We start from the raw sequence: 23,175 nt of genomic DNA, 5'->3' as shown, positions 1-23,175 counted from the left end.
TTGTGGACCCCCCGCCCCGTGACCTTGGATTCCTTTGTTGACGATAAGTATCATCATAGTTTTCCTGAGTTCCGTGAACTTTTCATTATTGTATAATTTGTGGACTATCGTGAGAATCCTATACCTACAGGTTAGTAAATCATAAGAATCTGCCAGTCGCAGGAGCCCAAGTCTGTTTTGTTGCCAAAAGTAATTATGGACACACAATAATTATAAAATTCGGCGACTAAACCAGCTTAGCCCCCGCGGACTAAACCAGCTTAGCCCCCCCCCCCCCCCCCCCCCCACGGAAATCAAGTATACATTTAAACATCCTGTACTTCTCTGCTGCTGCCCGTCTCTACAAAGTCCGCCATCCAAGTGATTTGAAGTTTTAAGTGTTCATTTCATTTCATTTATTTCATTGAGTTTCTTGACAATTTTTATAGATGTACTGCAATATAATTCAATCACATGAGGTTTTTAAACCCTAGGCAACTTTCATTTAACAGTATATAGAGAAAGTAATCATAAATAAAACCTTTGAAGTAACGTGTTTCAAGAATGACTAGACGTGTCATGACTACCGAGAACTAAGGACCTGACAATCAGAAGTGAATTATGGGGATACCTCTGGCATGAATAAAAACTGCAGAAATGAAAATTTGGCGAACGCTCTGATTTAATCCGAGCTCGACTTAATTGACTCGGTCAGTTCATCACTACGTTTGTTCAATTCTCGTACGTCGTCAAAGAGATTTCGAAGTTCCCGTTGTCGAATCTCGTTCTGTTTGAACGTCTTCTGTAACATCGAGCGGCGCTTCCGTTCCGAAACCGAGACATTTTCATTTTCCGGAGTAGCATTGTTAAACACAATAGAGGGCATGTCCACAATGATCTGTTTCCGGGGCGGAACTGAACATTTCTTGTCACCGTATATAGTAAAGGATTCACTTTCAGCCTGTTGCGTCACTTCCTGGTCCCGAATACCCTGGCCGTTCAGAATCAAACCACCGGGAATTCCATTACTTTGTTCACCTTGAGGTTTCCTCGGAGAAATCTCCAGTCCGTCTTCCTGGAAAACTTTAGGTCTACTTTCCAATAGAGTCAAACGTTTCTTTTTGTCATGATGAAAATCGACAGGTTCCTGCACAAAGTTATCTTCTGGAAATTCCATGGACTCTTCGTCGTCTGAAGCGTTCGTTGGTGTGTTCGTAGGAAGATAGTAAATACAGTAGAACTCCTTCAACTTGTCCAGATTTATCTTGTCTTTATCACTTAAAGATTCAAAATTAATTGCTTGAGCTCTCAAGTCCAGTTCGTCCTCATCCGGTCTCACGAGACGGCGTAGGCGGGTTCCTTTATTACCCTTGTAAACAGCCTTGAACGGATTGAAGTCCTGTGCGTCTTTTTCCTCTCGTGAAGGCATCAGACGGCGTTTGTGTATAGGAGAGCCGTCTAGCACCAGTTCCTTGCTCTTCGTGATGGATTTGCGTCCGATGTTCGGAATGCTGGAAGTCGGCTGGACCGTGGTCTGTGGGATTCTTTGAAGGTTCGTCCGGATACTGTCGTCCAAGGACCTTTGTGACATTAGTCCTTTTTCTGATAACTGAGGACTTTTCACTGGTTTGTAAGTCTGCGGCTCCAGAATCTGCTTACCCTCTAACGGCGATATATGAGGAGGGGATTTCTTTGGTCTCATTCTCTGGAAATGTTCTATAGTGGTCATTAGAGAACGCCGTGAGTCTGGCAAAAAATCCTTAGATTTGCTTCTCGCTAGAGCGTTGTCTTTATTGTACTGACGCATGCGTAGTCTGTCGAGTGCGTTAGCAAGGTGTGTCTGTTCTTGGAGAATGAGCTCCTCTCGGAGAGTGGAGAGCTTTTTGAGGTACTCGGCGTGGTGTTGGTATGAGGATCTGTTGTCCTCAAACCAGGGTACTGTCCGCGATCGTCGATGGTCAATGCTGGGCCGCTCCATCAGTCTACAACGATAAACAAATGCTAAACATTGCCCGAAAATTTCACTTGACGAGAGGACTGAACTTACTTAGTTCAGCAGGTGTACCTAATCATCCGATGTTCACCAACCGTAAAATGGGAAAGAATAAAAGCCACCTTTGAAGATTCCATTTAACAGCTGATAAACATCTTTATTTTCTTATATTTAAAATGAATTTCAGAAATAAGTCTGCCTGTGCACTTATTTAACGTATCCATACATAGAAATACACATCCATTTATAGAGTATCGTAAGAGCTAGTTGACCTACCCAAAAATTTATTTCCCCACACGCCCAAAACACATTTGACAAACAAAAGAGTTTAAACAGAGAAATCAATACCGGAATCGATCGTGCTTAAAACAATTTTACTGTTGATTCGGGAGAAGAATAACAATTTGTCTGGCAAACTTTTACTGCAAACTATTTATCACATTTATACACAAACTAACCTAGGCAGTTTGAAATCCGATTCAGAAGACAACCTAAAACACTCTTTATGTCTCATCTTTTTTGGTGTATATAACTCCAAAATGTAATAGAAAATATTCGGAAATCAAAGTACTTCTGTCACCAAACGTATGGTCAAACATTGAAAGTAAACTCTCAATTCACTGACGACAAACAAATTAATCCAGAGCTCGCAGGACGGCCCATAAATCTTCGGGGAGTAGCTACTCCGGGAACACTTCTGTGTTTAAATGATCAGAAAACAAATGCAAAATATTCATATATATGTAGATCGATAACAGATATTGAATATATAAAGTATTTAATGTTTATTTTGTATGAAAGGTCAAAAGATTTTCACGTAGTACACACCAAAATTTTATTTCATATTGCCACTTAATAATAAATGCTCAGCAGGGGTTTCCTAGACGGGAAATGGGCGGCCATCAAGTGCACTGTATACTCACATAAAGTTAAACGACAGGTGCGCTGAAACATCGCCATCATTTGGTACCTAACTCTCATCAAAATATATTACAAATATAGATTCAACCGATCGTTGCGACGTGTTTTTAGATTCGATGATCCGTTCTAATGCAACTTTTGTGGCGAGATATATACGGAATACGAAAATCTTCACGGTTTCTAAGGGACAAATGCAAGGCGTAAAGCAACACTGACGCCTCTGAAAATTAAAACATTTGGAGTGTAAGGATGGAGAAAAGAATGGGATACATTTGGTTTCTTCAACCTGAACAGTCCAGGAGTATTGAAGTTATAGAAACGCTTACAGCACATTGACTGTCGATACAACTTCAAAATAAGAATTCTATAGACTTAACAGTAGAGTGATTGGAGGAGTTAATTTCCTAATCCACTCATTTTCACCTTTCATGTGATTTTAGTGACAAGTTCTGAAAAGTGATTTACAACTTAACTGTGTTTACGTTTTGCGCCATTAGTGATTGCAATGTAGCAATCTAGCCCGACGAATTTAATGAACTCAATAAAAGAAAAATCGATGTTCTAAACACACAAAGATTTTATCATTTATGCCATGTTGTGTGTTTTTTTTAGTGTTGCAGTCTCTGATAGCCTTTTTAACACGGTGCTGACCGAGAATGAATTAATTTCTGTTGATCGTTACGTGTCCCTTTGACGGAGGCCAGGAGTCTAACGATTCTGCACCGGAAGTTTGCTAACAAAGGAAATTGGACGACAGCCTAACGTCCGATAAATGGACTCAGAAAATCAAAACACCAGCAATGTTACCACAAAACAAAATAATTATGAAACAAAATTTCAATTACAAAATTCCACTTCTCTTTTGCAGACAATTTATAATCGACACAGGATGTACTACCCCTTATCTGAAAGCCCCTGGCGTCGCGCAAAATAAAATTGCTCCTACTCTAACTGCGCGCGGCAAACCGGAAGTGGGTCCAGTTTATCATGGATTTTTGAAAAGAAAAGAAGGTTTTGGTTTTTATTTAATTTTGTGTTGATCCATTTAACGTCTTCCTGGCAAACAGGAATCCTTACAATATTCTCGTCAACAACATTTTGAAAAATACAGAAATGACCGGTAATTAAGTGCGATCCATTTACATGTACTGTAAACAATTACGAAGAGACAAGTGCGAGGGAGAGTCAATGCTGGTGTTTGTTCAGTTTTATAAAAGTGTTACATTAAAAAATTCTGAAAAGATAAACTTACCAACAAACAGAAAAAAGCCCCCCCCCCTTTTCTATCTGTTCTCAAATATGAATGAAGTTCTCAAAGTCATTCACTTAATTTTTATTCTCGAGACTCGAAACCCGAATGCATTCCCCCTCGGACATATGTTTTTATTCCTCAACATAAATTGTCATTATGACATTATGTGTAATTTAAAGAAATCACAATGCAGAGTTTTATCAATAAATAAAAATATCATAGAAAAATGATACTTGTCAGAAAAAAAAAAATCATTATCCCCACTCCCAGGAATGGAGACCATGTTGACATTATCGTTCTAATCAGCTGTGAGTCAGTACCTACCGCATCAACAGCAGTTTATCCTCCATAGACAGGGACACGGGGAAGAGATCTAACATCTTACGCTCCGCCGACATGTTTTAATTCCTCTTCAGAAGGACCCTCCACAGGACATGGGGAGATATACAACAGATGGAGACCTGCAAGTCTCGAGTTGTGTAGAGAGGTTCGGGTAAATAGACTTAATTGAGAGACTGAAATCTTCACAAAGCGGCAGCAATTATACGGCGTGCCCCACTCTGGAGGGGACAGCTTTCACAAAGGTATTAAATCATATGTCAAAACAACTCGGATGTGTAAAGAGGAAAAATTTAAAGGACTTTGTATATTTGATAAATATTTTGGGTGTTATTTAAACTACTGATATCTCGCTTAGATCTTTGTGTCAGAGGAAGCTCGATCTTTGGAGAAGAATCGGGGCTTCAATGGACCCTAAGCTCCGCCAGAGTCCCTAGTGTAAACAAGGGATCAGCTGGAATCCATGAAAATGATATTATCCCACAATTACAAACTATCTATATATCATAAATTAAGGAACATTCAGTAAAATTAAAAGAAATTGTGTGGAGGGATTTTTATTGGGTGCCGACTATATCTGACAAGTTGACATGATCGGGTTAAATCTTATTTCTTGTTCAGAACTTCTTACACGGATACCGTTATGTAACCTGAAATTTCGGTCCTTAGACCCAACGATAAAGGACCTCCACCGGGGGTAATGTGGGCTGACTGAATCCTGAAATTGGAATCCAAGTAACATCAAATGAAGAGAAAAGAGGGAAAGAGAGTTTCAAAAGGCGTGGCTAGTAATCCTTATGTTGTAATTCGCACTCGACAATGTAGTCCCCCTGGTTTAACTCTAAATGCTCGGTGTTAAAAAAAGATTGGGTGCCAAATGAAACGTTGGAAACTTGATAGGACAGAATGATATCAAATATTACGTAACATATGAATGGATATATTGACTTTTGGAATGGAATCATGTTATTTTTTAAATGAATTTTAAATAGGTAAAGCGAAACAAAGAATAAAAGTCTCCTTCTAGACATACAACTAGTACATATGTTTCGAATTTTAAACCAAGACAAAAACTTTCAGATTTGACATGCGTTATCTATTGAACACATTCAATACATCACGAGCAAGTAGAGAAATCTGCTGAACTAATTCTACATGTAAACGTGCAAACGTAAAATTTAAAAACAAAAACAAACCAAACCAAACCAATTCATGATATCTACAATTTGAAAACACTGGTACATGTGTGTACCTACCATGCTTTACAAATATGACATATATACTATACTCTCCTCTAATAGTGTGTGGAAGATTGTGGAAATGTTTTCTATAAGCTGAACTATACTGTAACCCTAACCCCTCCCTCTGGAACTTTTGAGTCATGAATGATTTGGAAATTATATTGCTGAAATTGAATCAACAGATGCAATGTTTTGAAACGAAGCATGGCGATTCTAATGAAAAAGAATTTTTAGTGGTGTCGCTGTTTTCACTATTTTCTAATTATCTCCCTTAGAAAGGGGATAGATTAGATTCACTTAAACAAATTGTGCTTCAGCTCTACTTTGAATATGCTTTGAGTCCAGTTTGGTTTAAAATAGCCGGAGTCTTTAAGTCGAAAACGCAAAATTTTTACAGATTAAAGATATATATTTAAAACAATAAGATAAAATAGAAATCAGTTTTCATCTTTGATTATCAGTTAAAACACCATAATGAATATGATTTTGCTCATTACTAATAACAACATAGACAATGATTCAGAAAGTTGTTATATCATTTGTAAGCGTGTACTAGTATATATTTACAAAGAATAAGTGACTGAACTCTATGAATCCGCCTTCAAAAGTACACATCAATAATAATTTTAAAAAAATCTAACCATTGACTCTAAGAGTACATGTTCATATTATTAGTGATGCGTTGAAATTTTGAATAAGCATTTTTGAGTTATGGAATAAATGATCTTTAGTCCTCTATTTTATCTGTATTTACAGAGAGGATGTACATGAGTGAGCAAACTTTAAAGCTGTGGTCAGCTGAACAACTGCCATCATCCAGATTATAAATATAACAGCTACAGACGATAATTCACATCTTACCTCGGTGATATCTAGATCTATCTTAGACGACAGATGTCCTCAGTAACAAATCACTCCGTCAAATCGGACTGACAACTCTCTACACCTCTAAAATCACTCTGATCTCCCTGTGACATGCACTGAAGATGTTTCCCCGGCATGGGGCCGCTAATTGACCAAGACAAGAACCCACAGAGTTATCTCTAGAAATCGACTTGTGAAAAGTAAATAATACACAAAGATTACAAACCTCTTCAAATTCTAAACGATAGCATCTCAATAACAAACATTCAAATTAAAGTTCAAACACGACTTATCGATCGGCGATAAATGTTCCAATGGGAGAATTCTATAATGTTACACAAATTAACTTCTGGTATTTACCGAGATCTCCAAAGATGCCATATTTTTCACTTATCACTCCAACAAAAACGAGATAAATTTCCTCATGCATTTTATTACACATCAAATTCAACTTTTGCGGAACTTCATAGTCAAAGGCGCTAATGTTTGGTAATTGAGAGTTCCTAGTAATGTGTCATTTAACAGTTTAATGGATGTTCGGTCCTTTTTTTGTGTGTGTTTTTATACTCGTCACAGAACATTCAGAATAATTCGTGAAAGACACATAATCATCAAAATTACATGTTATGGGAAATTTGTAAATTACAGGACAAAAAAATTTAAAAAATTCAGAACGGCATTTTTGAATAAAGCGTTGATAAGGTATAGAAATGACACATACGTCACATTTAAATCTAAGTACATTCAGTTTCGGTAATATAACAATGTAAAATGTAAGAAACTGAATTATAGCACTAAGCGTTGACCCATTTCAAAGCGAAATGTAATAGCGCGAAATATGATGATGCAAAATATAACGCGAAATGTACATGTAATCACGTAAAAGTAAAAACGCAACTGCCGATACTATATATACATAAAATAATTCTCTAATCACCCAAGAAGAGCCCTGACCAACGGTCAACAGCCGAGTCATTGTTTCACATGCCGCCAACATAATCATACCAAATACACCAAGGTTTGATCGTGACGTCATGATGCTTGTCAACGATAGATCTAATCAGAAAGGGGAATACTAGAGGGGTTCCGAAGAGATGGGATATGAGACTTATTCCAGGGAAATGTCATATCTACCTCCCAGAGCAGTTATTTGTCAAGTAAAATGATCACAAAATTTCTTGATAGAATCTTATACTTTATATGAGGCATAATGATTGCGTATCAATTAATATGGGATCGATCTATTCTATAGTCAACATATTTATAAGGTATGAGCAGCAGTTCAGTCAAAAATCGCTTCAGATTCTTAATATGAGCTGCTGAATTATGTGCGATAAAAGACTTCCGAATCTTTCATAAATTGTTGGGAAAAAAAACCCACTTTGTGCATTGTGACAGTTTGAGAAGATCTCAAAATGCTTAATAGATATTTTTGAAACGAATATTTATGATCAGGCAGGTATATTTGATTTAGGAAGCATTGATTGTTATCAGATATCTTTCATCAATTTGAAGGTAAAAATCAATGATAGTGATTTTTAACGGAACTACAAGTCCTTTTACTTCAACTACAGATTGGCAATAGACTAGTATAAGAAATAATATCATATACCTTTCTGTAAAACTTCTGTTCTTACATTTTATTACGATGTACAGTTCGCGTTGATAACGAGGCGAAATGAAATAATGGATAATGTAAGGAATTCGTTTAATCACATTTCGCGTTAATATTTACGCGAAATAAAATTACAGGTTATGTATATCGAATTGGTTTTATCACATTTTGAGCCCTTCGTACATTTCGCGTTGCTACAGATACATCTAGGATCCAACTGATTTCCGAACTCGAGGGATTTGCATTGCAATATATTACTAATCAGTTTTGAATTTGAAATATCGCTTGTAAAAAAACTTAAGACTTCGATATTCATTGTTAGGGAAGGTATTTGATTTATTTGTTTTTAAATAATGCCTTCTCCGATCAAAAGTACCTAAGTCTGACACATTTCTTTGACAGAAGTCTTCGGAAGTATTGATTATAGTTAGGCGTCCCCGACTTATGTTATCAGTAACCAGCTTCATCATCGTTATATTTATCCCAAATTTAACGCAAAACAATTATACATGTAGATAGAACATAGATATATCAAACTTGTCTGATTACACCAAAGCTTATTTTTTCCCCGCATATTGCCTTGTTTATGAAAAAATTAAAAATTTCTGCCTTTATCTTTCATCCACAAACATTCTACCTTAATCCTTGAGAAATCTTATCGCTGGCGTATATTTGAAAAATTGATACGAAATTAAAAACCCCGTGGACAAAGTAAGACTGGGAAAACGCAAACCAGAAACGTTGGACTAATTGTTCTCGGTTGGACAAGACACGTGAGTTTTATGACAGTTGACAATGACCTGCAATGATTGAGTCGATAAGAATCAGTAAGACTACCAAACAAGTTCCGCGACCTTATATCAAACAGATATTACTTACAACCTGGATGACTGACAACACACTGTCTCTAGAAGAATTTGTACGTCACCAGAAAAACAAACATTCATTCCGTGTTTTAACAAGTTTGTAGAGAAGATATGCACCAGTCTCTGACGACGAATTATTCATATTGATAACTGAGACCAAAAAAAAAGCCATTATTTTGCATCTTTCGTTTCTTCAACTTAAGTCAACGCTCATTTCAACTTAAGACAACCCTCATTTTCAACTTAAGACAATCCTCATTTTCAACTTAACATAATCCTCATTTTCAAATTGTTTGATGCATCATTGTCGCGAGATAAAAGTAGGGATCTTGAAATCTCTTTACAATATATTCCAGGATAATTCAGACGAATTAATGATATTATTAACTAGTTACATCGTGCATTAAACATTTTGATCATAATCGATTACATACAGCGCGCCTCACGTGGGGATCCGGGTTAGAATAGATCCTCAGTACCCCTTGCTTGTCGTAAGAGGCGACTAAATGGGGCGGTCTTTCGGATGAGACCGCAAAAACCGAGGTCCTGTGTCACAACATATGTGGCACGATAAAGATCCCTCCCTGCTCAATGGCCATAAGCGCCGAGCATAGACCTAAATTTTGCAGCCCTTCACCGGCAGTGGTGACGTCTCCATATGAGTGAAATATCCTCGAGAGGGACGTTAAACAATCAATCAACATACAGCGCGAGAGGAAACAAGAGACACATATTTCTGTTGACATGCTGTCTACAACATTCTGTACATTGCAGGAAATTACGAAAATGAAAAAAAAAAAGCATTATGGGCACAGTATACAGATTGTATCTTCGTTAACGTCTCACTCGAGAATTTTTCACTCATAGAGACGTCACCAAGACTGATGAAGGGCTTCAAATTTAGGCCTTTGCTCGGAGCTTACGGCCATTGAGCAGTCAGGGTTCTTTGGCGTGCCACACCTACCGTGACACGTGACATCCGTTTTTAAGGTGATCTCCGAGGACCCGTGACATTCACACCTGATGCCGAGTGTATGACGATGGAACTGTCACTACCTGTTTTAACGACTTAGGTCTGTCGCGGCCGGGATTTGAACTTCGGCCTCCCGCATGCGGGGCGGACGCTCTAACTGCTAGACCCAGTATACAGGAAAGGCAAATCGTTTCGGTGTTCCTGAAACAAAACATATTACAGGTCTTGTCCGTGGTCCCAGACAATGACTGACTGGCTCATGGAACCAGGGCAGGATTGGCAGGCCCGTGGAGACAGCCAATGATCGATCGGTTCATGAAACCAGACAGTGGTTGAGGTTAGCGGAAACATAAAATTTCAAAGATCATTGAAACCAGAGGAAATTTGACCGGCCCGTAGAACTAGACAAAATTGACAGGTCCATGGATTGTAATGATTGGATATTGTTTAAAGTCCCTCTAGAGAATATTTCACTCATATGGAGACATCATCATTGCCGGTGAAGGGTTGCAAAATTTAGGTCTATGCTCGGCGCTTATGGCCATTGAGCAGGGAGGGGTCTTTATCATGCCACACCTGCTGTGACACGGGACCTCGGTTTTTAAGGTCTCATCCAAAGGACCGCCCCATTTAGTCGCCTCTTACGACAAGCAAGGGATACTGAGGACCTAGTCTAACCCGGACCCCGACAGGTCCATAGAATCAGACAAAATTGAAAGGTCCGTGGAACCAGACAAAAAATGACTGATCCGTAGAACCAGACAAAAATTGACAGATCCGTGGAACCAGACAAAAAGTGACAGATCCGTGGAACCAGACAAAAAATGACTGATCCGTGGAACCAGACAAAAAATGACTGACCCGTGGAACCAGACAAAAAAAATGACAGATCCGTGGAACCAGACAAAAATTGACTGATCTGTGGAACCAGACCAAAAAATGACAGATCCGTGGAACCAGACAAAAATTGACAGGCCCATGGAACCAGACAATGATTCACAAGCCCATGGAACCTGACAAGGATGAACTTTTCTTGGAACCATACATCGATTGACAAGTCCATGAAGCCAGACACGGTTTCCCTTGCCATTGAAACCAGAGAAGGTTGTATTTCTCCATAGAACCCAACAAGGAATGATAGGTCAGTGGAACCAGACAAGGAATGATTGGTCAGTAAAACCAGTCAAGGATAACAGGGCAGTAGAACCAGACAAGGAATGATTGATCAGTAGAACCAGACAAGGAATGATTGATCAGTAGAACCAGACAAAAATAACAGGGCAGTAAAACCACACAAGGAATGATTGGTCAGTAGCCCTAATGAAGCAAGCAAGGATTGACCCGCTCGTAAAATCTAACAAGGGTCTGGAATGACAGGTCCTTGGAACCAGACAAGGAATGAGAGACCATTAGCACCAGACAAGGAATGAGAGACCATTAACACCATACAAGGAATCAGAGACCATTAGCACCAGACAAGGAATCAGAGACCATTAGCACCATACAAGGAATAAGAGACCATTAACACCAGACAAGGAATGAAAGACCATTAGCACCAGACAAGGAATGAGAGACCATTAGCACCAGACAAGGAATGAGAGACCATTAACACCAGACAAGGAGTGAGAGACCATTAACACCAGACAAGGAGTGAGAGACTATTAGCACCAAACAAGGAATGAGAGACCATTAGCACCAGACAAGGAATGAGAGATCATTAGCACCAGACAAGGAATGAAAGACCATTGGCACCAAACAAGGAATGAGAGACCATATATATATATATAAACATCAATCTAAAATATTCCATTGCCAATTTCTCTAGACGCCATTTTTCGTCTGTAACAAAAGCCATTTTGAAAAATCACTCTTCTATCAAACAGAAACCGTTCCCAAAGAGTAAATGGTTATACTTTCCAATTACTAGCAAACTCTACCTAATGTTAAACTTTACTGTATATATTTTATTTCCATTAATGCTTGTGATTCTTCAACAAATGATGTTCATTAATTGCTAATTGCATCTAAATAAAAAAAAAATGCGGGACATTGATGTCTTGCGAGTAGAAAATTAAGATAGATAGTTAGAGGTCATAACGTCATAGAGCATGGAATGAAATATAAATCTGGAACTCCGACCTACCCAAGTCCTTCCACTTCGATGCCTACGTCATCCAGGCTGATAACGAGGTCCTGCTGGTCATAGTGATCGGAGAGGGACGATTTCTCCCGGACATTAGAGCGGGCGTACATTCTCCGGCGAGACAATTTGTCCAACAGGTCGTATCCACTGACCATTTTCAGGTTCCTGTTGTCGTAAACGTCCACTTGACGAGTCTGGTGACTGCAACTGGACAAGTACATTCTCTTCTCAGCCGAATCCTTATACAAGTCTTGCAACAACCATTCGTGCAAAATAAGCTAGAACATGCTAAACAAGACAGTTTTCTTTAAAACAAAATGTCACAACGTTCTGAGCTTTCTTCAAACAATGGCTTGTCCGTACACTTCAGTAGCAGTGTTGCTGTGTTTAAACTTCTTGTGAGTAAATTATTAACACACATGTGGCAGGTAAATTCTTTAGTAATCGGTAATTCCCGTCCGTTCATTGTCCACAACCACTACTCCTGAAATGTTTTCCTTTCTTTTTATCATGTCTTCTCACGTAACTGTCAAACACGAATCCTCAATACAATAGAAATTGCGAAAGTCTACGACTATTCAAATATGATTATGGATTAAATGTGAAAGTCGAAGACGCTGAAACACAAAGAGAACGTATAAAGTAGGTCCAAAGGATGTAATAACGACTTATAAGTGTAGCACACTTAGTCACAGCGTAAATAATGTCCAATATTGAAATGGAGTAAATTGGGATGCGTTGGATTACGGTCTATTCAGTGGTTCCACATCCGGCACGCCGCACTGGTAATCAAACGCTCCCTGCCTGAGTTCCCCTTTTGACTGGCTCCGACGGCAGACAATACTAGACGTCCCGGTCTGACATTCTATATAGTCTCCTCATCGCTCTCAGGTATTAACGGATATAGCCATTAATTACCTTCCACTGTCTGCTTATTAAAGAATTTGTCTTCGGTTCATTTCATATCAAAAAAATGTTCTGAATGGGCTTATCAAAATCTATCCAGTTTTACATACTGTTGAATCAGAGGAAAGTAAAACAAGTTTTGTCCTGATTTTAATATAACACGGTATAAAATATTTTAATATAAAGATATTCATTTTCGGATTCACATCACAAGCAAATATAAGACCTAAATTGACTGAACTTCATAAAAATACCAACGGCATGGGAAAATAACCATCTTTTCAAACATAACTAAAGAATTCGGTCAAACTAGCGGATTAAACAACTTTCCTGCATGCATTACTTTAAATCCCGAAGGAGTTGATCAATACACGTTAAAAAGAAGAGAAAAGAAATTATAAATCTGTTTATAGTTTAAAAAATGACTGGCATTTTGTATTGGAAACTAATTTCCATATTAATATTTACATGGCATAATTTTACATGCGGGGGGCCCCTTTTTATAGAACAATAGCAACGGCAAGAAATATCAATAGTGACACAATACATTAGATAAGTGCACACAAAATTAAATCAGCAGGGACAATTTGCTTCAAGAGCTTGCACTTCCTGTGTTCAACCCTGTAACATAGGAATTGATAGAAAATGTTTTGTAAAGCAGCTCATGCTATAAACAATTGACGATATTACTGAGAAAGCTTTCAAACTCCTTTGTTACCAGTGAATGCTCTAGCATGCAGATGACAGAATTGTATGTAGTGTTAACAGAGATTGCTGTTTGTGATCTACATGTTTATAACGGGGCACTCGAAATGAAAAGGAACTGTTAGGAAATGATCTCTATTCAATATTGCTACATTAAACCTCAAAACACGAAGAAGTACCAGAAAGGGTAGTTCAATTAACCTTCCAGCAAAATATCGAAATACAAAATATATTTAAAATGCAAAAATACCAAAAAAATACAAAAATACCCAAAATCTACTTGGTTATATTATGAAGTAAAGACATATTGAATTTCTATAAACGCGTCCAAAAACGTATAGAAACAAGATGTGTTTGTGAAACACTGATGCCCCCGCTGACAGCAAAGTAGTTATGGTACCAAAATAAAAGGTCTTGTTAAAGCCTTATCACCATCAATTAAAAAATTATGTCCAAGGTTACCGTTTTTGTGGACAAACAGACAGACAAACGACGAGACCAAAAACTGTATGCTCGTGGAGCTGAATCTCCGACTACAAGGGACATAACAATGTAAGAACCTTGTACCTATAGACTCTCTAGGTGTTCCAGTCTAAATATCCCCTACCCTTCTGCAACCTTCACCCACGGATATTTTACCTTTTACCGACGACTTCCAAACGGCCGTTCACAGTGTGGGGACGCGGAAGGTTTTCTACAAGCCAATATCACACCTTGATAAACAGGTAAATTTGAAACCAATGCGTGCAATGCATGTACATTCTTTGGACCAAGATTGAACCCGTGGAAAATAATGTCAATGACATTTTGATGGCCTCGCTAACTGTACAGAATAAGTGGTAGAATGGATGTTGCAAAAAGGAAATGTATTCGTGTAAACCCGCCAGCTTATGACAAAATACTCCGCGGAATAAGAGTTGAGGGAAACATTGCTCTATAAAGTGGCCAGTCTAAACTAAGCAACATGACTTTACATTAGGTTTATACCAATTAATTTGTTTACAAATATGACCAATTTCATACACGCTACTGGGAGGTAGCATGATCTGAAATGTTTAGCGCTGCAAATCGTTAACAAAATGACGGAAATTCCAATTACTGCTAGGTCAAACGATAGGTTACAAAACTGTTGTGAAAATCCGTAAAAGAGGACACAGAATTTGTTTTTTCAGTTTTTGAAGTTTTAAGTTGACAATGGAATGCCAACGACATCATAAAGGAATTCCAGTGTTGGTGTAATGAAAGAAAAACTAACATGTCACAGGGAAACCAACAGGCTTTCTGAGAAAAAGTTGGCACTTTCACGATAATTAATAAAGATAAAATATATTTTGCCATTTTGAATCATGTATTTAGTATTGACAAAAGATAAAGGTCATGTAAAACGTGCTTTTAAAATATCTCGTGCGCTGCATTCTGACAACTTTAAATAGTAAAATACCCAGACAAAAACCCGTCCCGTGTTTTACGACAGGTGTAATAATACAAACACATTATCATTCACGTAAATGGATTTCGTCAATCGCGACATTATCAATTAATTACATGTTAAACGAGGATTGCAGACATAAGCCTATAAATGTTTGTGGAGTGAATTCACATAGTGAACAAATTCACATCAATTTTCGAATCCTGCGAGTCCAATCAATTCTAAATCTCAATACCATTTTAATCCATATTTTGAAAATCAATACAAAGTCAGTACATTTAATGCACATTTTCTACTTGCATTAAGAAGAATCAATTGAGTTAAGTGTCGCAAAGAAAAACACATCAAAGTAATTTTTAAAATGAATATATATAGAATACATTTTTACGAGAACGGGTTTACTAAAATAGTTTGAATGAGCCCAGCTGCCATTTACATGCTATATGGGTAATATTAAAATAGAATTTAGAAGCGGGTCTCTTTTTGATAAAAATGATATTCAATGTTAATTTCTCTCTGTTTCATGGTCAGCATTGGCGGTATACATTATAGATCTACGCACATCGAATACATTACGTTTTCTAAATTCGAATACTTCTCGTAAACTTTGGAATTTATGAACAATAACTTTCTTTTAAAAAGCTATCAATATTAATTTTTTAACATATTATACAAAGAGGTAGCACTTCTAAATCAAATACTGTGAGAATAATACAAAACCGTAACGTGGCAACCAAAGAATGTGAGTTAGCCACTGTTGTGATGTTACCTCGCTTCCGGTCCTCTGGTAGGAGTGATATCCGGAAGTGACAGTTCTTGAAAGGAGCACATGAGTAAGTTCCGTTCCTTCATACTATCAATGTACTGATTATTAACGAACAATTACTATGATACAGCTCATTATAACTGCGTGCGATGCGCTCATTGTCGTCTCACACACTGACGCGCTGGCAATGACCAGACCCCGTCCCGCTGAACAAGTCGATGAGCGGAGAGTCTGTCATTGATTGTCTTATCTTTTCATAAATGATTAGAAAAAATCCGTTTAGAATTCGTTTTAAGCCCACATATTAAAACCTGAATCCTCTCTCGTGCAATAGAGTAATCCTAGTTAAAAAGCAGGCTTGAATTGACACAGACAGATTTTTAAACCTTTTCTGCACTCTTTGATAAGTCTCTTTGTAATGTCGATTCTCTGCAAATAAATTTCTCTGTTTGTGACAATCTTTGTGTACTACAGGAAAGATACTTTTACTTCTGCCAAATCAATGCAACATAAATTAGCCTACGATTTCTCACTTGGCACTATCACCGCCACATCGAGAGCGGGGTAGGCCTCGCAGTGGGGAACGGGTTGCTAGCTAGTGTACAAGCACTATCAAGATAAAAGAGTTTTGTCAGTGCTGCCTAGCTGAAAAATAATCGAAAATGCCCTACCCTTTGCCAATCTCATAATTAACAACCAAAAGTAAGTACAGACAAAAAAAAGTCCCAGCGATAAATTGTTACAATGTATAAAGGTATATGTCATCGAGTGCGCCTCTAAAGAAATTTACAGTCTAATTAGCAAGTCTATATCTAGTCCTCGCAAAGAACGCCTCCCTTTTAACAATCTTTTTTTTAATCTTGGACTTACATAAGAGTTATGTAAATATTGGTATGAATTACAGAGGAGAGTTGGCCATCTGTAATGAAATTGATATAAGCATTATGTATATCTAAACTTGTCATTCATACGGTACTGAAAGGGTGGTTTGGAAAATTGAAAAAAGGCTTTCTTGTCATAAAATATTGAAGACGTACTCTTCGCGGTACGCAATGTTTTTAGAAGACGAAGGGCATTATCTGGGGAACTTCATTTATCCCAAATCTGAAAGAGATCTTAAAAAAAAAAAAAAAAAAAAAAAAAAAAAAAGAACAATTTAGAATAAAGATCTCAAAATCTGTCGAGGGGAATGACAAAACAAAAACTAACTCAGGTACAATCTTAAATGAAGGTTTTGTTTTATTGCAGTTCTATTTTTGTCGTTTGAAGTGCAATTTTCCCAGTCCTTCAGTGAAAATAGGAAGAACGTAGAATGATATCGTGCCTCCCAGGGAAGCACTCCTCTTCACTCTTAAAGCAAAAGGCTTTAATCTGAAATATTGTTTTCAAGGACGAATTTGAAAATATAACTCTGAAATGGGATTAAGTCGGCATTTGTTTCAATTCTGACACCGTTCCCGATTTCTTCGTCTCCCTTATCGTTGACTTTCGCACAAAATTCTCCTCGCAAAAGAAAGTTTGATTTTACTGGGTGTTAGTAAATACAAAATGACAGTAATTTATATAGAACTTTTCTTAGAAAATGCATCGCAATGGAACGCTACCTTTTTTTCTAAAAGCGGGTGTTGTACATGGAGATGTGATCATAGAGTGTGAATATTTTGTACTACTGAAATAAAAACAAATATTAGTACAAGCTCGTCCTAAACACTAGGCAAATTTGGTCAACAACTTTATTTGGAAAGGAATTAAGTATACAAGTGTTTGTAACTTAATATCAAAGGCAATCAGCGCCCCGGCATTAAATGGTAATTTATGGAAAACATCGAGTTTTTCCAATGTTCTTTGCATCATATCAATCATAATGCATAATACATTATATCGACCATTATTGACAAAATTACCATGCATACAAACGGAGCACTTTCAAAATTTAACCAGTCTGTTTATAAAAAACAGTAGTCGATTAATTGATTAAATATATTCTGAATGTATTTGCAATTGTGAAGAATTGATGCTATCTGCCAAGTTTGACTGACTACAGACTTTCGATGATCGGAAGTTTCATTCAAACCTTTTACACTGATGGGTTATCAAACAGTATACTGATAACTGGCATGCAGGTCATGCTGGCCTCAACAGAGTACTTCAGCAAATCCCTGTCTCAAACAAAATTTACCATTATCTTCCCCTTTCAAAACAAACTACAATTAATGTTTTGCTCACGTAACGAAAGTAAAACTAACATCAAACAAAGTATAAATATATCAGTTTTGTTTTCGAAGCAAAGAAAATAAATATTCACTATAAGTATTCTGTTTAAAAAGTCATTTTTTAAAGGATCAGAGCAACCAATCTCTTTAAAATACCCGGGGATACTGCGATTAAGAAAGGATTTTTGATTTATTGAGCACCAATAATCAGGCGTCTAATCATTCATAGGGACGTGATACTCCATGGGATGGGGACTCTCTCTCTGAATTTCGACAGATTATATGATAAGAACGATATCTACCGAATCAATGACAGGATGGATACACTGAAAATGACGAAAAGGCTCGAGACTAAACCGTATTCTTGTAACACGACATGTCACCTGCTAAAGGTGTACGTCAAATTCGAGGAAAGGGGTCAGAAGCCCGACACCACCCCTCAGGGGATTTTAAGAAGGTAAAATGGTAAAAAAAAAAAAAAAAAAAAAAAAAAAAGCAGACATATACATACAATCGTTCCAATCACAGTGTGTCATTTCGCTTGTTTTTTGGGCGAGACATCTCATAAATTTCAATGAAACAAGTTTTACATTCTGTTCTTAGTGACCATTCACACTAGAAGAATGACATTGCATGGTCGTCAGAACTGACTTTTACTGAGATCAGGCAGCCAATCCGTGAGTGATTTGGTAATTCATGAGTGTTATTTTCACACGGTTCTCCACACAAACAAACACAATGTGTCTGGAATGATAGTAGCTCTGAACGTCGATTAGAATAACAATTATTCACTGCTAATATTTTATTCGGGTTGTTAACGTGGAATAGTTTGTATCTTATCTACATAATTGATGAAGTGAGGAGTGGAAATACCACATCTTTTGTATAAATCAGAGAAAACATCGATTTCAACAAAATCAGGGAAATGTCAAATGGCATCAAAGCGGTGTGGTAGTGGTGAACAAAATGATATCAACATTACCTAAACAATTATAAAACATTGTGATTAAAATCATTCTTAGATAAGGTATTCGAATTACAACAAATGCACCACAACTTTCCTGACACCAAGGTCAAATTTTACAGATCCATATATTTAGTAAAGAAGGGTTATTGAGTGACCTTGAACTTTTATAAGGTTGTTTGAGAAATGAGAAGAGGAAACATTTACAAACCGATCTGTTGGCCTGTACTTCAGTGAAATCTTTAGTAGCAGCTTTCCTCTGTATGTCGTGATTTGGTTCCGTGCCATTTATTTTTTACATTTTCAATTTTGAAGAATTAATTATTTCACTGGCATTCATGCAAGCTTTAATGAACCATATCTAATTAAAAGATTATCGCTAAAATAATTCCTTCAGATTAAAAAAAAACCATACCAAGATTTTAATGATCTGCTAATTCAGGATAAAATATACTTTGGTTCTAGTAGTATACCTTAAAAAAAAAAAAAGAATAAAAACAACACCCCCCCCCTTTGAAAATAGAACAATAAAGAAAAATAGACTAGACTTTGATCTATATGAAATAGACACGTTTCAATGAACTTATGAACCCTATTATAGTATCTAAGTTTATTACCATTTTTAATTGACAGTTTAATGCTAAGTTCATTACATGTTCATGTGAAATATTAATTGATACTCGGTACGCATTATTTGAATAGCTCTTTGTGCTTCGCACAACAATATTTTACATTTGAATAAATTAAGAAATAAACCGCCATACAGAAAAATCAAAACACGCGATTTTTCAGTACTTCTTTATCAAATTCTTGCTCACGTGATAAAATTTCCCCGTCCATGCTGACGTATTACGTACGATATGTACATGTAAATTGTTGTGTATTATATTGCACTCATATACTAGACACGGCGACGCAATATGTCGAAATGCTTAGAATTTGAGACCAAACAAAGGGGTTCGATTGAGTAGCCATGAATTAGGGCTCTTCAGGACTAGAAACGAATTCCCCTATAATTATAAATTTAGCAATTAACCCTCCATACCGGGATCACTGTAACTATCCATACCGGGGTCATTGTAACTATCCATACCGGGATCACTATAACTATCCATACCGGGGTCATTGTAACTATCCATACCGGGGTCATTGTAACTATTCATACCGAGGTCATTGTAACTATCCATACCGGGGTCATTGTAACTATTCATACCGAGGTCATTGTAACTATCCATACCGAGTTCACTGTAACTATCCATACTGGGGTCATTGTAACTATCCACACCGAGGTCATTGTAACTATCCATACCGGGGTCATTGTAACTATCCATACCGAGGTCATTGTAACTATCCATACCGGGGTCATTGTAACTATTCATATCGAGGTCATTGTAATTATCCATACCGGGGTCATTGTAACCACTCATACCGAGGTCATTGTAACTATCCATACCAAGGTCATTGTAACTATTCATACCGATGTTATTGTAACTATTCCTACCGAGGTCATTGTAACTATTCATACCGAGGTCATTGTAACTATTCATACCGAGGTCATTGTAACTATTCATACCGAGGTCATTGTAACTATATATATATTCATACCAGGGTCATTGTAACTATTCATACCGAGGTCATTGTAATTATCCATACCGGGGTCATTGTAACTATTCATACCGAGGTCATTGTAACTATTCATACCGAGGTCATTGTAACTATTCATACCGAGGTCATTGTAACTATTTATACCGAGGTCATTGTAACTATCAATACCGAGGTCATTGTAACTATCCATACCGAGGTCATTGTAACTATTCATACCGAGGTCATTGTAATTATTCATACCGAAGTCATTGTAACTATCCATACCGGGGTCATTGTAACTATTCATACCGAGGTCATTGTAACTATCTATACCGGGTTCATTGTGACTATTCATACCGAGGTCATTGTAATTATTCATACCGAGGTCATTGTAACTATCCATACTGGGGTCATTGTAACTATTCATACCGGGGTCATTGTAACTATTCATACCGGGGTCATTGTAACTATTCATACCGAGGTCATTGTAATTATTCATACCGAGGTCATTGTAACTATCTATACCGAGGTCATTGTAACTATCCATACCGGGGTCATTGTAACTATTCATACCGAGGTCATTGTAACTATTCATACCGAGGTCATTGTAACTATTCATACCGAGGTCATTGTAACTATATATATATTCATACCGGGGTCATTGTAACTATTCATACCGAGGTCATTGTAATTATCCATACCGGGGTCATTGTAACTATTCATACCGAGGTCATTGTAACTATTCATACCGAGGTCATTGTAACTATTCATACCGAGGTCATTGTAACTATTTATACCGAGGTCATTGTAACTATCAATACCGAGGTCATTGTAACTATCCATACCGAGGTCATTGTAACTATTCATACCGAGGTCATTGTAATTATTCATACCGAAGTCATTGTAACTATCCATACCGGGGTCATTGTAACTATTCATACCGAGGTCATTGTAACTATCTATACCGGGTTCATTGTGACTATTCATACCGAGGTCATTGTAATTATTCATACCGAGGTCATTGTAACTATCCATACTGGGGTCATTGTAACTATTCATACCGGGGTTATTGTAACTATTCATACCGGGGTCATTGTAACTATTCATACCGAGGTCATTGTAATTATTCATACCGAGGTCATTGTAACTATCTATACCGAGGTCATTGTAACTATCCATACCGGGGTCATTGTAACTATTCATACCGAGGTCATTGTAACTATCCATACCGGGGTCATTGTAATTATTCATACCGAGGTCATTGTAACTATTCATACCGAGGTCATTGTAACTATCCATACCGGGGTCATTGTAACTATTCATACCGGGGTCATCGTAACTATCCATACCGGGGTCATTGTAACTCTTCATACCGAGGTCATTGTAATTATTCATATCGAGGTCATTGTAACTATTCATACCGAGGTCATTGTAATTATCCATACCGAGGTCATTGTAACTATTCATACCGGGGTCATTGTAACTATCCATACCGGGGTCATTGTAACTATTCATACCGGGGTCATTGTAACTATTCATACCAAGGTCATTGTAACTATTCATACCGAGGTCATTGTAACTATCCATACCGAGGTCATTGTAACTATTCCTACCGAGGTCATTGTAACTATTCATACCGAGGTCATTGTAACTATCCATATCGAGGTCATTGTAAACCTCCAATACCATACCAAGGCCATTGCTACCATTCTTATCGACAATGAATGGAGCTATAATAGAAAATCTTATTTAATAACACTTTTTAGCAATCAAAGAAACCGAAACAAATGACCCTGATTAAAACTCATCTAAGTAGAGATTATTCTAAGCACAGAAAAGTACAAAAAACATATTCCAGTCTGCGCCTCAGTTTGACAAGAAGAAATGTTCCACTTTATGTGTAAACATGAAGTAAATCTGTCGGCGAACCATAAAGCTTATAATGAATACATATACACTACGCATTAGAACTCTTCAATGTGTGAAGTGTGGAAAGTCTCCTTATCATGTTTGTGAAAGGCACCACTGTCATACCGAGAGGAGGGTGAAATAGATGCCATGCGACTATTTTTCTTAACCCCCCTCCTCTATCACAATAATTGCCTGGACAATTTCGTACTTGTAAATAATATTAAGTCAATTATACTGACTCTTTTCACCTTACCTGTTGCTCTGATCAGAATGTCCATGTTGGTAAAACATGTATTCCAAAATTTCGCAGTTTAACAGATTGTGAAGAGGGCCCAGATCGACAGTATAAAACCGAACCATAAACAGAAAGCATGCAAATCACAATAGAGATTTGAGTAAAACGTCGTCCTTTTGATTCGGGTTGAATGGAAACGGACCACCTTAACATACCACGGTGTACTCCACTTTTATAGTTAATGATTGCTCAGAAAATTACTCTTCCGGAGTGACC

The 23,175-nt window shown here is 37.3% G+C and overlaps 1 protein-coding gene across 6 annotated transcripts; it reads right to left on the bottom strand.

The window, feature by feature from the left end:
- Positions 1–380: 380 nt before the first annotated feature.
- On the bottom strand, positions 381–23,171 carry LOC130051891 (uncharacterized). 6 transcript variants are annotated; one of them, XM_056155047.1, is made up of 2 exons: positions 22,918–23,171; positions 381–1,961 (listed from the first exon to the last, which is right to left on the bottom strand). In XM_056155047.1, exons 1-2 carry the CDS (start codon positions 23,022–23,024, stop codon positions 662–664), a joined length of 1,407 nt encoding a protein of 468 aa, XP_056011022.1. In that variant the 5' UTR covers positions 23,025–23,171; the 3' UTR covers positions 381–661. The 6 variants fall into 6 exon arrangements, with proteins under 6 accessions (XP_056011022.1, XP_056011019.1, XP_056011018.1 ...); XM_056155044.1 differs by lacking the exon at positions 22,918–23,171 and adding an exon at positions 15,996–17,125; XM_056155043.1 differs by lacking the exon at positions 22,918–23,171 and adding an exon at positions 12,187–13,111.
- Positions 23,172–23,175: the final 4 nt, after the last annotated feature.

The sequence above is a fragment of the Ostrea edulis genome, chromosome 2, assembly GCF_947568905.1.
Source record: "Ostrea edulis chromosome 2, xbOstEdul1.1, whole genome shotgun sequence".
Classification (NCBI taxonomy): Eukaryota; Metazoa; Mollusca; class Bivalvia; order Ostreida; family Ostreidae; genus Ostrea; species Ostrea edulis.
The sequence above is the reverse complement of the archived record's forward strand: the minus strand, read 5'-3'. Positions and strand labels throughout refer to the sequence as shown.

What these genes read in the sequence shown, in the direction of transcription:
- LOC130051891 (XM_056155043.1), bottom strand. Translation starts at nt 12,407, where the DNA reads ATGTACTTGTCCAGTTGCAGTCACCAGACTCGTCAAGTGGACGTTTAC. An exon ending in ATCGAAGTGGAAGGACTTGG is followed by an intron (nt 1,962 to 12,186) that starts GTAGGTCGGAGT and finishes TTATCGTTGTAG; the next exon opens with ACTGATGGAGCGGCCCAGCA.